Source organism: Zea mays, chromosome 3, assembly GCF_902167145.1.
Source record: "Zea mays cultivar B73 chromosome 3, Zm-B73-REFERENCE-NAM-5.0, whole genome shotgun sequence".
Lineage (NCBI taxonomy): Eukaryota > Viridiplantae > Streptophyta > Magnoliopsida > Poales > Poaceae > Zea > Zea mays.
In genome coordinates, this window is record NC_050098.1 from 36,194,614 (window position 1) to 36,212,221 (window position 17,608).

Genomic DNA, 17,608 nt, shown 5'->3' on the forward strand with positions numbered 1-17,608 from the left:
GACACCCGTCAGTTCTCGCGCCCAGCCGAACACGGTGGCTTTTGCGATGCTCACCAGTCACCACAGCAGAACCACAAATAAGTTACCAGTCCAGCCAATATACCTTCTGACGACATGTTTCTCCTATTACAACGCACACAGACCGCTAGTTTTGCCCTAAATCATAGGATTGAAGTTCATGTTTGCCTCTCTTCTGGTCGAAACTATGTACGATATCTTCGGTCATTATAAATACAGAAGATTACAATAACACTATTTTATCCTCTCCTGAACCAACCATTTCCTTAAGCAGAAAACTATGATGGACCACATAATAATAAGCAAGAAGAAAACAATGATGGACCTCCGTCTCCACCTAACAACATGGTGCCCATTGCCCAAGAAGAAAAGAGGAAGCGAAGTTCACATATAGAAAAGCGTTTCTCATGGAATCGAGGAAATTCATACCACAGATAATCCAACCTTGTTCTACAGCACGCACTCATACATTACAATATATAAACAAAGCGTGCATATGAGACAAGAGGAACTACACTGGCAGGAAAGAGTATACTTTTAGGGGCCGTTCGCCAGTCCAAGATCAGTTCCTGCTCAGGAACCGTTCCACGCCGGGATGGAGTGGATTCTGGTTATTTACTAAATCCTGGTCTGGTTTGATTCCAGGTGTTCATAGGTGTGGCTCCAATCCGAGTGGAAGAGAGGTTAAAAGGCTGAAAACGCTCTGGTTTCGTTCAGGGTTAAATCTATCCGAACAGATATTTAGGATTGATCCAGTTTTAATCCAAGTGACATAATTTCAGCTGGAATATGCTGTATTCCAGGTCGTTCAGGCCAAACCGAACGGGGCCTTATGTGAAACCACCCATGCATTCCAGATACATCATCACCAAATACACAGCCATACCACAAGCACATCACCAATCACCGCCTGGATACATCCAGGCGGATGCCAGGATCCATTCCTGGCTGCACAGCAAAAAAAATAATAATAAGGAATTCATCGCAATAAGCTCGATCATTGGAACCTCAGCTGCCTTCCAAGCTTTTATGCTGCAAGTACTATTATCACTATGAGCAGGACCACGCCGAAGATAACCAGTAACAAGCATATCTGCAGCGAGAAATCGGGTCACTAAATCTGAACAGCAATCCAAAAAAAATGGATCTAGGATATTAACAAAGTGTAGAAGGGCTCGTGAAACTACCAGCGAAGAGTTCGACTTCTGAGTCTTGGCAGCTTTTGAAAGCTGACCTTTAGCCTGCGAAGTCGCTACAACAGCATTCTCTATATGGGAATCAATGTCATCTGGTTCACAAAAGGAGAAACACAATTAGATGGGGAAGTAGGCAGATTTATGCTTGAACGTGTTGAAATGTATATCCAATTTGCAAGGAAGGTCACATACCTATCATTGCTCCTTGATCATGGACTAGCACAGCAAGATCTTTGAAGATTTCATTTACTTCAGTGATTTGGTGTTGAATCTCTTGTATTCCCTGATCCCTCTCCTCAATGATGGCCTCATTGAACACTATTTCATTGTCCAAGAAGACCAACTCCTGCCTATGGTAAATTAAAAGTTTGAAATTAGCACCTTGGGATATTCAGAAAAAAAAATGACCTGTAGGAGGGAAAATGTCTCGATTTTTATATGCAAACAAAGGGTGATATGCGTTATCCTTGTCCAAGCAACGTTATAAAATCAAGAAGGTATATGGGTCTCCAAATTAAAACCTGGATACATAGCTAACAAGTCTATAGCGAATGAGTAGTTCCACAAAATACAACAGACAAAATCAACTTACCTTCTAGATTCTAGAAGCTGCGTGCGCTGCTCTGCCAACTTATCAGCACCATTGTTCACTTCACTTGAGTTGTAGCTGTAAATAATGGTAACTCCAAGGTTAGGCATATGGTGGCGAGACTTAATAATTTTAGTAACATTAGTATTAACAGAATTAAAACGAGGGAAGTGAGAAGAAAACAAGCAATTCACAAAATTCATCAAGTTATTAATGAATTACAGAGGAAAAACAATTATAAACTGTGGTATAGAAACATTAAGGCAAAAATGTCCAAAGATCGTATTACTGTTTTTATAGAAGAAACAAATGTCACTATTCACTAAATAGACTATGCCGGAGGAAATATTTTTATCATGTGAAATCAAGCCTATCACACTTTCCCTCTCTTCTTGCAACAAGTGTTCCAAAATAAAACATGAGTCCAACAACTGGGACAGGGGCTAGCAAACTACAGCAGCAATCATGAACCAAATGCTAGCACCATGCTTAACTTTGTTCTGGCAAAATGTGGTAGTGAACCAAACTTATTTCAGTAACTCAATAAGAGGTTAAATAATACACAAATAGAATATATCGAGCAAAAAATATTCAGTATGCGGGCTCACCTCATAAAGTAATACATTTCTAATATTTAGCCTTGCAGCAAGGTTAGGTTAACATTAAATACTTGATAACTTCATGCTGCAAATTATAGTGCAGCGGAAATATAGGGTCGGTTTGTTTCGACTTTTGGCCGGATTCTGGCCGTCACAATCGGCTTCTGACTGCCAAATGCTTCGCTTCTCAATTCGCTTATGTGAAAATCGCTCAAATCAACGTGAATGCAGAATCCACCGAGTCGTGGTGCCAGGAGGAATCCGCTGCTTCCTAAACCCTAAACCGTGCAAACCCCGTCATCTTCCTCCGCACGCAAGCCCCGCGATATCCAGATTCTCGTGACAGCTAGATTACCTAGGAATCTAGATTCTCAGAAAAGCTCTTCAGGAAAAAAAAATTGTCCCGAACAGGCCTATAATGTCGTAGCATATGGTTACCAAAGCGGTAAGGTATGGTGTAGCGACTGACTACCGCCCCTTACACTTAAGCAACTAAGATGCAAGGCGAGACGACGCCTTAACAGCTTAAACAAAACTTAAAACAGCAGCTTAGGGCAATAGATATGAAGAAAAAGCGACGTTTTTCAGACAACTTGGCCATAAGACGGACACCATACAGACATAAGACGAGGTGTCTGCTATGGCATCGCGCACGCAGCAGTTTGGCGCTTAAGCGATGCCAACGCAATGCTTTAATAACACTGTCATCGCGTATAGGTATGCAAGAATTGATGAATGCCGAAACAATCATGAATGTAGTGTTTTTGGATATTGATGGTTGGAAAAAAGATCAAAAGGTCCTGAAAGGGCATCATGTTTGGTTTATTATAGGTTTTTTATTTCACAGTGCAGCTAACTCAATTCCTGAGATGTATCTTTGTGATGCTGATGGGCATTTGCACTTGGACTATTTTATTCAAAGCACTTGTATTAATAATAAATTTTTAGACATTGTACCATTAAAGCACTGTTATGGTCAGAAATGTCAACCATCGCTGCAAAGCACTATATATACAGCACACCAAGTCATCCGCATCGTTTGAACTTCAAATAAGTTTACTTTCTAATTTTGTTTGTTAGCTTTTGTGTTGAATTGGTTAGATAAGTTTTTAGGATTTGGCTATAAAGCCAGGGACATTGATCATCCAGATTAATCAGAAGATTGAGTTATCTGTCTGCTTATCACTTCTTAACTCTCGCTCTCTGCCACACACAGCACAGCTCCTGGCCACCAGGGATTCAAGCCCTGGCCACCAGCCACCCACTGCTACAACCTATGCAATGCCCCATGTCCTATCAAGGACTACAAAAAAGACTAGAAATGAATAGTGTCAAAAAATGTACATGGATTCATTTTGTTTGGAAGAATAAAATTCCTTGTAGAAATGCAACAAAAAACATATGGAATAAAAAAATCTGCCAGCAAATTACCTCTGTGGCAGGCCCGCTTGAGTAATAAAAGGTGCATATGCAGCTTCTCTCTCTACTGCTAATCGTTGAGCTTTCTGGAATTCTTTTAGGACTGCTTGGAAATCTTTAGCTAGCTTTGCATCAGCAATCTTTTTGGTAGCCTGCAAGACAATATGAGATCATGACCGCAATTGTAAAAAGAAAAGACCATCATCCACAAGAGAAAACAAAATTTCCCAGATAATAGAATAATAGGCATGGGCAAAAAATACAGCAGCTGATACAAGATTTTTCCTAAATGCATGATGATAATTTCAATTTTTGCTACATTTTTTGTCATGGGAAATGCCGCCAAGCAAGAAGAGAAGCATGCTGTAATAATGAAAGAAAAATTCTATAGTTACATACATCAAAAGTTCCTATTACTTAATGCAAAACTAAAATTTGTACAAAACACAGCACATTAGGTTTGATTCCCCAATCAGAATACACGAGATGTCTCTGTTCAATAACTCCCTTCTTCTGTAACTGGAACAGCGAAAGGGCCTCTAGTTGAGTTGGTAGATGGTCTGAGTAGCACTCCTCAAGTCCTAGGTTCGACTCTCCGTGGAAGCGAATTTTCAGGCTGTGGTTAAAAAAAAACCCTCGTCTGTCCCACGCCAAAGCACAAGTCTAAGGCTCGGTCCTGGTCGCGGTCGTTCTCATAGGGGCTACGGTGCCACTGTGTATGGGTGGGGCAGGGGTTCAGGGGGTTTTCTCGACACGCAAGGTCTTCTTCTTAACAAAATACGGTGGGGGCGGTCTTACCCCCGCAAGTCGAGTTTTTTTTGTAACTGGAATAGAGAGGGTAATATATGTGTTGCAGGTTCCACTTCAAAGAACAGACACAAATATTTTGCAAAATAAGATAACATGATTGTGCAATTAACCCAAAACCAGAACCAGCACCAGCGCTAAATTATGGAACAAGAAATGTAACGGTGTGAACAGAGCATGGTTCCAAATTTCATCATATCTTGGTGTGGGAGGAAAAAGAAATGAGGCAATGATGTACCATCAAAGAGAACAAGAAATTTGTACTTAAATGAACAATATGGCAAAGGAAAATTTAGTTAAGACTTAAGAATAATCATATAGTTATATCGAGAATTATTATGGTTAGTCATGATGACTTTAAAAGTCTGGGACTTTCCAACATGTTCAATTGTGCTGTTGGGCCCATGGAGTTCCTGTTTCAGGCTCCAGACTTTCATGTGGTTAACTGAATCCCAATTGAGGAAAAATGTTTATAAGATTATATGGTTGGCAAGAGAGCTCTTTAAGTCTTGGAGGTAAATCGGTGCACATAAACTCAAGTCTGAGCAATATCCCTGTACATGCTATGACTATGTATTTGCTACCACTTACTACTATTAGGAAAACAGATACTGCCCAAAAAAGATTCTTTTGCCAGAGGACGGGGGAGAGGGGGGACAAAAGAGAAAGTATCACCTGCTCAAATAGACTAAGATCACCAAACCCAAGCAGAAAGAGGGTTTAGGGATAAAAAAAATCCGAGAACAATGAACATTAGTCTTCTCTGTAAATGCTGGTAGAAGAGTGGCATTTGGTAAGAAATTGTTAAGAAGAGATATCTGAAAAATGGTGGGATAGCCCAGCTTAAGAGTAGTAAAAGAACTCCCCTGTATGAAATCATCAACTGAAAGTCAAGCATATCTATATAAGGGGAAGAAGTATGGTGATTGGAAATGGTACATATACAAGTTTCTGGCTGGATAAATGGTGTGGACAAGTGTACCTCAAAGAAAAGTTCCCTCATCTGTTTGAAATAAGGACATAGCAAGATGGGATTGCAAGAAATCTGGGGGTTTCTCTGTTAAATCTACTTATAAACACCTATGTAGGAATTAGGTTGGAATGAGCTTCAAGCATATCAGGAAAGCTAATCGGCCCTTGAAGGTGAAATTTTTTCATGTGGCTTACCCTTCGGGAAGCCATCTTGGCAAAAGATAACCATCAGAGGAGAAACTAGAAAGGAAATGGTACTTGTGCAGTTGTGTTTTTTGCACAGAACAAGAAACTGTGATACGTCTCTTTCTTGGACCTTGGTTGTACTACTGCAGCATATGTTTAGAGTTTGATTGCTTATGCAATAGGGGCTAACTGTAGACCTAGCACTTTCGAGTTTTGACCAATACTGGGATTGGATTAAAACCAACGTACCCAATGGTAATCCGGTCTATGTTATGGGCATCGCTGCTGTATTCTGGCCATTTGGAAGACCAGGACTGCAGTCTATTCTTGACAAAAAGAGGATTAAATCTCCTACTGAGATTATATGTGTGATGTGTTCTTTTATTACATATTGGGCAGGGCCAGGGCTACGGAAGTCGGAGATGGAGAAGCAGATTCTTCAAGGTGAGGAGACCATCAAAGCGATTGCTCTTCTATTTCATCAGCAAGACATGAAGACTCAAGCGCAAGAAGAAAGACAAATGCTGGTCATGTCCAGGAGATGTCAGTTTGCTCAGCCTGTGTGCTGCTAAGGCCAAGGCCCATGTATTTGGAACTTCGTTGGCATTTTTTTGGTTTTGTTTGGAGTAGTTCGTTCTCCTTATGGGTGGGTTGTTTCCCCCTGATGGCTGTTCCCTGGGTGTGCAGCATCAGGGTGGTCGTGAGACTTCACTTTCGTTCTGTTTGCTACGTTCTAAAACTTTGTAATTTCGATACTATCATAATGAAATTTGGTTTTTACCGTTGTGGAAAAACAAAAATGTATCAATAATTAGAGATAGGCACGTACGCTGACTTCAACGCGATGATCCGCCTCGCTAGCTTGTTTAAGCTTGTCTGATGTATCCTTCACTAGTTGTGTTATGTGTTGCCGTGTTTTATGTCTGCGATCAACAGCAGGTGATAGTCAGTAGACACATCAAGACAATTAGAACTTGTTAGCCTATATTTGGGCATAATTGAAGTTACTACTAATTCAATTTCAAAATATAACACAAAATGAGCAAGGGGTGCATAAGAACTGATTCAGATGACCTAATGAATCCATGTAGGTCATATGGCTTGATTTGCTCAATTCAATGGCTGATGACTAAGTATCAGCTAAAGTAGGCATCATCAAGAGCTATAACGTATGGACTTAGCAAATCGATTTACGGAAGCAATCTCTAAAAAAATAATAAGAGAAAATTAAACCCCAAGCAACCACCACTGGCAACTGTAATCGAAGTATCGACCACTTGCAACAGGAATCGATGCATCCATAGCAGGGACGAAACCTAAGCCGTAATTATACAGGCGCCAGGCGGATCAAAGCCGGAGCGGACCGAGTCCGCGAAATCAAAACGGATGGGGGTTGAGGCAAGGCAATCAAAACAGATTGGAGGTGAGGTAAGGCAGGAAGGCGGGACGTACATCCTGTCGCGGAGGTCGGGGGTATCCTTGGGCGTGCCGAGCGTGTTGACGAGGCGCTGGAACGTGGCAACCGCGGTGTTGATCTGGAAGACGCCCGACGCCACGGCCTGCGACGCGCCGGCGCCGGCGCCCCCCGCCCCCGCGGGGCCCCTGCCGTTCCTCCGGCCGCCGCCGAGCGGCGCCCCCCGGACGTGCCCCGCCTCCAGGTCCTGGAAGCTCATCCTCTCCTTCCGCTGCCTCTGCCTGGCTACCGACCCGGTCGAATCGTCGCCCCCGCCGGTCGAATCGAGGCTCTGAGCAGGAGATGGGATCCGAATCGGCGTCTCGCGAGGCCGGCCGCGAGAGGGGCGAATTGGAATTGGGGGACCGGGTCTAGCCCTCCGACCTTCTCTCTATTCTCTTCTCTTGTGTTTCGTTTCGTGTGGCGTCGGATAGATTGGGGATTCCGGAATTCACTCGCGGCGCGCAGGGGAAAGGACGGGACGAAAGAAGGTCTGTCGTCGCGGGCTCGCGGCAAGCTTCCAAGCCACAATCCAGTAATCCAGGTTGGTTCGTTGCCTTGCCTTGCCCGCCGGGTCGGGCGCTGGAAGCTGGGCCGCGACCGCGACGTCGCGTACGCGGTGCTCCTGATTCTGGCTGGGTTTGAAATTGCTTCGTGGGTCACGCGCGCCGGCGGCTGTCGCATCGACTGGGTCGTCTCTTTATCGACGGCCAGTTAAAGTTAAGGTAGAGTCAGAACTAAAACTATCTCCAACTATATCTAAAAAGCCTGTTTGATTGGCTTCTCCCCCGTAGCCTAGCTGCATGAGCTAGGATTGCGGGAACCTGGCTCCAGAGATACGACCAATTTACTCGTCTCTGCAGAGTTTGGTTCAGGGTACTTTTAAGTATCGTGCGAGTCTGGTTTCACATCTACACGCAGGTAACCAAACATACACCTCGCACGTGTAGAGCCTGGTTGACAACAACCAAATATCAGCTCATTGCATCCCGCCATACAAGCACCAGCAAATACAGGCAACCAAACACATAGTAAACTTTGATTTAGCCATTTAGTATATCTTTAAAAAAAAACTACGATCCAACCGTTTTCTAAATTAATTCTGATATTTAAGCATATCCAAAACCAGTGTTTCTTCTCCTCAAACTTGCTCTCCTCTTCCGCATTCCCAACCAAAGAATTGGCGCCTAAATTTTGGTGCCTCGCACCGTTTTTCCATCAAATCGACCGTATTCCGCGCACCACACTAGACCACAACTGATTCGCGTGCCTTCCCATCACTACCACAAGCATTCTTTGGCAACAAAATTTTGGGCGAGGAACCCATCTCCTTGCTGCCCAAGCAGATCTGGCCGAGTATCCCGTCAGCTAAAAGAATCTGTTATGCCTTCTCTAAGGTAATCATTAGCCCATCTGCTCTCTCCATCCCTAGCTGTTTGGGTCTCTCTCTGAAATTCATAGATGCCCTGCTCCATGGATGCATGTGTCTAGTGTTTTTTCCATTAACTAATTTCCACGTGTTTGTATTTGTGGTCGGATGTTTCAAGTAATTTTTTCCATTAACTTGATTGGCCACGTTATGGATAGATAGATGTTGGGGGCTACTGTTGGGGGCCTTCGGCTCCCGAAGGTCCTCAAAAACACAGTTTGACAATGTTTTCCAAGTGTAAAATGTGAACAGACACCTTCGGAACAGGCACCTTCGGAGTCAGGTCGCGAATATACAAGGACATGTTTAAGACGAAGCTGGAATGAAAAGCGGTCATGACGAAGGATAAGACGGTCATGAAGCCATATGCAGAAAAGCTTCGGCATAACGGCAGAAAAGAGGAACCGACTTAAAGATAAAAAGCCAAATTGGACCTTGAAGGATTACTATAGAGTTATTGATAAATGTAAAGGGCATCAATGTAATTTTACACGGGCTGCGTCCCGTGCCTATAAATAGGTGAACAGTACTCTCGTACTGTTCACGCTGACTGGGCACACGTCTTTTTGCATCACGACTTGTACCTTTGCCTTACATCAGTCTGAAGGTACATTTGTAATTCGTTTTCATGAATTTAATAATGGAAATGTATTGATGATAATGCTGGTATTATTACTTTCGCACTTTATATATATGTTTATTCTGTTTACTCATTTACCAACTTAACGAAGGTCTTTTCCTTCGTAACCTTCGTTATATTATGTTTATATCCTTCGTCCGAAGTTCATTAAACCCTCGAGGAGATAATGCTTCAGCGGACGAAGGGTATTTAATACTTAACATCTTCGTGTTGTCTTGTTCTTGATTTATAGCATTTGAGAACAAGCCCCCAACAATAGATAGAGACAAGTGTTCTATGGTTGTAGAATGCATATAACTACTATATCAACTAGTATATGCTATCGAAGTGATTTCTTTGTTGCCAGGTATCCTGATTTTATACTCTAAATTGAGCCAATACAATACTTTTGCATATGTTTATTAGTTATACGAATTATGGTACCAGCAAGTACAAACAGACATTTGTATAATGTGCCAATTAATATTGAGAATATTGTTCACATAATCACATCTTCATATATGAACTAGGTGAGTGCCCGTACGTTGCAACGGAAACATATAATACCACGATAATTTATATACAAATATGTTGTATTGTTATTAGAAATTGATTCGAACTTATCTTGTCAGCAATACTTTCAAGAAGGTCTAGATCGGTGGTAGGAGAACCAGTCGATTTCTTCAGCTTGAGGAAGACGATAGGTGGCAGAACATGGCTGGAAATTTCAAGCTATGCAGTTTTTGATAGTTCTGCAAATTGAATATAAAGAGTGTTGAGATGGTGGCCACCAGTTCGTTACACTGTAAATTAGAAACCGTGATGTATCTCAAATCATAAGTTCACCAAAAATATCATGGCTACAAAAGATAAGTGTATCTCAAATCATGATAAAACATACTCTACAAACAATAAACCGTCATGGCTATAAAAGATTAGGATTTGCAACAAAAGAGGGAAAAAGGGATGAATTGCCATTCAAAGTTCACCAGAGATATCAAAATAAAAGGAACTGTTATCTACCAGCATTACCTTCTCAGCTATATCAGCAAACTTGAGGAGAAACTATTATCTACCATTCAAAGTTGTTGCTGGAATTATTGATTTGCTAGCAAGAGGGGAGTCAATGCATTCTGGGACATCTGCTTATGTTGTTCCACAAAGGTCTCAGTTTATAGGAGAACATAAGCTTGGACCATCTGAATTTGGGCACCAATTACCTAATTTCTTAAATAATAAAAAAATGTTGGCATGATGGATTTTGATAACTTTGGCAGTTCATTGCAGATTCAGCCTAATCTAGAAAGACTCTCTCTATACCACAGAGATCCACAAGGTCAAATTCAAGGCTACTAAATCATTTTTGTAACCCTGAAGTGAACGAAGCAAGTTAAAATAGAACCGGTCAGCATAGTAGATCACATAGCTCCCAAGATCAAACTCAATCGGCTAATTCCCAACTACTGCTAAGCAGCTGCAAGCCAACACAATGTTTTGTGTACTGACTCTACTTGACACAGGGAAAGCTGCACACATGAGGGAGGGAGGATTTTGAACCTTGCATCTCCTTGGTGACCTTTGCATGCATGTAATCACCAGTTCACCACTAATGCCACCCTTGTAGTATACATTTATGCCTAGAATTTTACATCAAATCTTGTACTAATACAATTTGTGCGAAATAGTGCTAGTTTAAGCAACTAAGAAAAAATGTACCCATGGAGATGATCGAAAATTAACCAAGGTAGTGTATAATCAAAATAAGCATGAAGATCTAATAATTAAAGATCTCAATGGTGGGCTTGAGGTGGAGGCCAGGGCGCGACTGCTGGCTCTTTAGCGATGGGCCCTTATCCTCGTCGTACAGATCGGCCATGGCCGCCATAGCGCAATGCAGCTGCCCTGCTAGGCCCTGAGATGTTGTCGATCTCTCACTCCCTCGCCGTTGGGGGTGGTGGCGGGTGAGTGGAGGCGAGAAAGAGGGGGAGGCCTACAGTTGTCCCCTGGTCGCCGCTCGCCTGTATCAGGAACAGAACAAAACCGACGCCACGCCCCAGAATTCAAAAATAGCAGGAAACCCTAACACAATCAAATCAGAATGAAGAGGATGTTGTAACCTGGTCCCGTTGGTGCTCGTCGTCCTTGGATTGGCATGGGGTTACAGGCACAGCCAGATCTTCATCGTCGTAGTCGACGTCGCGCGAGGGGTGCTCGTGCTGGACGACGACGCAGTCTCATTTGTCCGCCCACCAGGTCTGCTCCACCCACGCGTCGTCAAAGTACTCGTTCAACCGGTTCCTGCAGAGGTAGTTCTTGCCGTCGCCGTACTCCATTGTGTTGTCGTTTGGCCGGTAACACGCATGACACAGTGCAAGATGTTGTAAACCTAGAGGGTCATCTTTCTTGGCATCTGCAAACAGAAGCTCAAGCATGATATTATTTTGGTAAAAGAGGGAAACAACTATTTAGAGCAGCACCATTACCATATTTTCCATCAGTCTATATGTAACATCAGAATAGATATTCTTTGTCGTTAAATATCATTGCACACCAAGTCATACACTTGGTACTCCTCTTGTCTGTTGTTGGTAATTTCTCACTGATCACACGCCTTGTAGGTTTCTTGGAATGAATGTCCTCCAAAACAATGTCAGCTCTCTGGATGACTTCAATTGGAACACCTGCTAACAGGAAAACATGAGGACCATATTTAAATTACAGTTTAGAGTAACATGATATCATGTTTCTTTGTACCATCTCTGGAGATCATCCACGTGACAGTGTGACTTTTAGGTAAATTTTAGATTGCACGTCAAATTAACATGCCAATCACTTCAATACGAACTTCAACTTTTAATTGCAGCCATACAATGCTGACAACACCAATTTGATCAAAACAGTATAGCAGTTTATGGTTCCACTAAAAAAGTAACCGTGGTGATTAGAAGTTCGTCCAGGTACGTACCATTAAGTTGTGCACAATGCCGACATGCAAGGCAAAAAAAGTGTTACCTTGTAACTGATTCGAAAGGATCCATAGCAAAAGTATGTAAGCTTACCAAAGCTTAAGAGAGATTGCCTAGATATCAGCCTTCATCATGTGCATTACAAATTAAGGAATTAATACATAAGGAAAACAAGACAAGAACAAGAATAAAGCATGGCTACATGGCTAGTTTGCTAGTCTTTCAATTGATTGCATCTTAGAAAAATACAGGCAGAATTTCTACAGCTGGCTAAAATAGTTTAATGGAGAGAGAAGGGTGAAAGCTAGCACCTCACTGGCAAGAACTCATTCTTGCCCCGTCAATAAACTGTATCCCTCCATGCACATTATTGGCAAACCGCACACCAACAGTGAATGCACCTAATAATGTTTCAGTAGAAAAAGTCACGGTGGTAGACAAGACAAACTGTTCTTGTCTGTTGTTTTCAAATAACAAAAAGAAAACAAAAAAGGATAGACTGCAGCATGGGCTAGAAGAAAGAACCTGAACCCATTTTAGAGAAACACAAAGGTACTTAACCATATGAAAATAAGAAACACAAAAAAGAATTCTTGGATAAATAGATTGTGAGTCGAGTGAGCTCTTGTCTGCGATCTGTTTCCATCATCCCTGTTGTCTGATTCAAAATTCTAACTCATCCCTTCCTAGAGTAATTATTGCTAATTCATCGATGCTTTTAATTGACGAATACCACTGAACTGGGACAACTTTGATTCTGCTTGGTGTATTGGCTGTTGGTGCTAGACTGACTGGCCTCTAAAACTACTAATGTGGAGAATTACCGAGCTAAATTTTGATCCAATGTGCAATGATCTGGACAGCATGGGTCATTACATAAACATGAACCTTCCCACATGTGTTCCTTTCATATATATGGCACACATTTTTTTCTAACTGAATACTATTAGGACAAGTTAGAGACAATATGGAATTTCCAAACCAATATGCTCAGACATGCATTCTAGATCACATATGATATATATACATCCATACCAGTATTAAACAGGAGGATGCCATAACCAATAAATAAGATTTTAGTTTAATTTGCTAAGCGAAACCATATATGGACAGATGTGCAGAAGGAGTACAATCAAGTTACCATAAAAAATAGATGGAGAACCACAAAGCAGGTTAAAGATAGATGTCACAAAATTAATAAATTGACAAGCTTGTTCTTGGTTTACATGTATTATTGGTTGAAAAGGCAGCCACAATTTTCAGTACTATCTGATAAGTTTTCTTGGTTTTCTTTGTTTTAAAAGTGGCACTTCCCAAATACAAGTTACGACAGAGATAGAAAAGTATATATAAATTACATAAGATTATCAAAAGAAAAAGGAAACAAAACATGTAAGGATTGAAGAGAGCACCATAACCTGCTTTAAGGACACAGGAAAAGTGGTTTTGCAGAAAACTCTGAATTCATAACAATCTCTTTGCATATATCTCTTCAAGTTTGACAAGCAACTGCACAAGAGACTACACTCTTCCTTTTAGTGAGTATGGAAACATGAGCCTGTCTAACAAGAGAAAAGAAAACTCATGTTATCCTCTAAAATTTCTTTTCTGGTAAGAATAGAGAGATGCTGCTTAATTCAGAGTAACAGAGAAGTAACAGTCCAAAGATAAAACTCTGCAACATGCCTTGTATAATATTTGAATCTCACCATACAATTTCTCAAATACATTAGTACAATCAGTCATTATAAACAGGGGAGAATGTATCCCCCTCTTGCAAAAAGGCTTGACGTATTTTTCAGAAAGGATAGCAATTAACTGATTCAAATAGAATAATCCACTCTAGTAGAGCATCGGACACACATACAAAGCATCAGGAACCTAGGAGCAGAGAACACGAAACAGACTACTTGGATCAGTAGTAGTAGCTGGCCATAGTATACAAGGGAGGTGTTGAATCCGGCCAGAGCGTTCTCAATCATGGGCAATCCCACCAGATCAAACACATCGACCTGCAAATAACCACCATGATTTTGCTGCCACATGACGACATACCACCTAGATGTAGAGTCCGGGGGAAGGTGACTCCAGGCGGGAGCAGGCTGCGAGAACTGCGGAGAGGTAGCGGGAGTCAGGGACAGCCCCCTCCTCCTAGGAAGCAGTGGCGCCAGTTGTGGTGGTCTTGTGGTCGCAGAGCACGCGGAGGGATGACGACGGGCGCGGGGATGATGACACGACGATGGACTTGCGAGTCGGGGAGCGGCTATCTCGGCGCATCGCGTGTTGGGCGGGGAGGACGGCGGCGGGGATCACCGCGGCAGCGCATCGGCCTCGTCGCCGCAACTTGAGTCCAGCGAGTTGTCCTCACAGAGAATCGACGAGGAGAAGCCACATTAGGTGCGACAGTCCTCCTTGGTGGTAGGGCATGGGGGATCTCGAGGGGTGCCCGTTGTCGCTCTGGACTCGGCGGTGTTGTTGTGCAGCACGCATGCATCTCTAGTGGAGGTGGCGAAATCGGCAGCAAGCGAGGTATCAGAGTCAATTGTGGGAGGGGCAGTGGGGGAGCAGAGCAGGAAGGTGGGGCGACGAGCATCACGGACGCGGACACAGGGCGGCGGGCATCACGGACGCGGACACCGGGCGGCAAGCATCACGGACCCGCGGCTATTGCGCGCGTGGGGTGGGGAGAGGGGGCAGAACATGGTGCACGGATGGTCTACATTGCATTCTTATAGAGTAGTAGAGATTTATAGACATGTTGGTCGTTATATTGTCCAGATTATATAGCATCATATGCAACTGGAATTTTTTCTATTTCTAGGTATTTGTGCAAATGGAAGTTAATGGGTTTTACATGACCTTGTTGAATGATGGTGATTATCCTGTTGCTTTAGAAAACTTGGGCGCTATACCAGATATATCTCAACAATCACCCATAATGGATAATGCACCCTCATCAAAGCCAAAGCATAAGCATACAGGGAAAAACTTTAATGAAGACGAAGACAGACTTCTAGCTACAGCTTGGTTGAATGTTAGTACAGCTGCTACACAAGGAACTAACCAAACTAAGGACGCATTTTGGAGAAGAGTATACACTTTCTATGATAATGATATAGAACAGTTAGCAGAACGCAGTTAGAGCTCATTGGTACATCGATGGGGAACTATTCAAGAAGTTGTGAGCAAGTTTTGTGGGTGTCTAAATCAGATTGAGACCAGAAATGAGAGCGGGGCAACTATTTATGACAGGGTATGTATCTACTCTCTCTTTGAACCCATAAAACCTTTAGTTGTGGTTCTTTAGAAATTTATCCCAATTCTGTCTTTCTATAGGTGGAGCAACATGAGAAGTTGTTTAAGAGTCAAGATGCCAATAAGAAGTCGTTCCAATTTAGGCACAACTGGTTGCAATTGAGGAATCAACCTAAGTGGCATGAGAGGTTGAACCAATTAGCATCTCTGAAAACAAGTAACAAAAAACAGAAGGCAACTTGAGATGTAGAAGTTGATGGTAGCCCTCAAGATTTAAATGTTGGTGGTAGCCCTCAGGATGTAAATGTTGGCGGTAGCCCTAGAGATAACATTCCTACAAATCTAGATGCACCAAAGAGACCAATGGGTAAGAAGAAGACAAAAGAAGTTATACGGCGAGGCGGGAGTGATGCATGCATACAAGCTTTAGACATTTTGTGGGCAAAGAAGAGTGAGGCTGATGCGGAGAAGCAACAAAAGAAAGAGGAGTGGTATGCCAAGACATTTGCTCTAGATCAAGAGAGGCTTCAGTTGGAACAAAAGAGGCTTGCAATTGAAGAAACAAAGGAAATTAATGAACAAGAGAGGCTTCACAGACAAAGAATTGCTGAAGAAGAGAGAATTATGAACATAGATATGAGTTGCATGGCTGAGATGCAAAAGAAATACTACATGAGCCTACAAGTTGAAGTCATGGCTCGTCGCATTAGCAACTCTGGTTGAATTTAAAATATTGCATTTCCTTAATATTTTCATTAGTTGAATTATATTGTTGGCTAATGTGTGCTTGTCATGAACACGCTACTCATTACACTATTATTGTTGGATATTTTACACTTAGTCCATGAGAATAAAAAAATGGTATTATGTGTGATGGGATTATTGCTGGTGAGGTGTCAACTATATATTTGTTGTTGGGTGAAATTGGCATGCAGCCATGGAGCGTAGGTACCAGCTACCACATATCTAGCTTGCAACTATTTATTTGTTCCCGTGCGCCGAAACATGTCGATGTTGCATGTTTTTTCAATTTTCACACAAGAACTCACTGAATACACAAATCGGTAACAATTGAATTGTAAAAAAAATAAGAATTGGTGAGCAAACATGACACTAATTATATTGATCCGAGTGATGTTACCATAAGTGCTCCACTAGGTCTTCTCGAAGTTGATGGTGAGTTTCATTGTTCCTAATATTTATGTGGTTCTCAATAAATTCATCAAAATCTGTTATGTGCTCGTGAGAGGTCTCCACATTATCGCCACCATTGTCAAATAGTTCGTCGGGATCCACTATTCCCTCATCTTCAATAACCATATTATGCAGGATAATACATGCTTTCATAATGTATGCTAGTGTCTCATCATCCCAAAAATGAGTTGGGCCACGCATAATGGCAAAACGTGATTGTAGAACTCCAAAAGCTCGTTCCACATCCGTCTGTATTGCTTCTTGTGGTTTGGCAAAGTATTTACTCTTATTTCCTCATGGCTCTAGTATGTTTTTACCAATGTAGCCCAAGATGGATATATCCCGTTTGCAAGGTAGTATCATATTGTATAATCATGACCATTTATATTGTAGTTCACTTTAAGAGCTTCTCCATTTGCTAGCTTTGAGAATAGTAGCGACCGATGAAGAACGTTGATGTCATTGAAAGAGCCAGGTAAACCAAAAATGCATGCCAAATCCATAGATCCTTCGAAGCAACACCTTCTAAAATTATTGTAGGTTTATGAAAATGGCCTGAATACATACCTTGCAACGCCGAAGGGCAATTCTTCCACCTCCAATGCATACAATCTAGTGAACCAAGCATACCTGGAAAACCTCTTTCTTCCCCCAAGAGCCAGTAAACGAGTTGTATTGCTCTCAGTGGGTGACCTCAAGTACTCTTCTCCAAAAACTTTAGTAATAGCTTCAACAAACCTTCTTAGGCTTTCTATAGTAGTACTTTCTCCAATACAGACATACTCATATGTAGCATCTATTGATACTCCGTAAGTTAGCATACGAAAAGCTACAGTAATCTTGAAACATTCTTGCATGTCCTGCTTATCTATCTCGATACAGTAATCTAGTATTTCATAAAACAAA

The 17,608-nt window shown here is 42.0% G+C and overlaps 1 protein-coding gene and 1 long non-coding RNA gene across 2 annotated transcripts; both read right to left on the bottom strand.

Annotated features, from left to right (window-relative positions):
* Positions 1-808: 808 nt before the first annotated feature.
* LOC100383665 (uncharacterized) lies at positions 809-7,903 on the bottom strand. Its single transcript, NM_001366830.1, has 7 exons — positions 7,239-7,903; positions 6,616-6,709; positions 3,834-3,973; positions 1,807-1,881; positions 1,407-1,564; positions 1,206-1,306; positions 809-1,111 (listed from the first exon to the last, which is right to left on the bottom strand). Exons 1-7 carry the CDS (start codon positions 7,457-7,459, stop codon positions 1,046-1,048), a joined length of 855 nt encoding a protein of 284 aa, NP_001353759.1. The 5' UTR covers positions 7,460-7,903; the 3' UTR covers positions 809-1,045.
* A 3,027-nt stretch (positions 7,904-10,930) lies between these two features.
* Positions 10,931-13,484, bottom strand: LOC103649955 (uncharacterized). The gene is made up of 2 exons (XR_004857115.1): positions 11,405-13,484; positions 10,931-11,305 (listed from the first exon to the last, which is right to left on the bottom strand). It is a non-coding gene; the product is annotated as an uncharacterized lncRNA (long non-coding RNA).
* Positions 13,485-17,608: the final 4,124 nt, after the last annotated feature.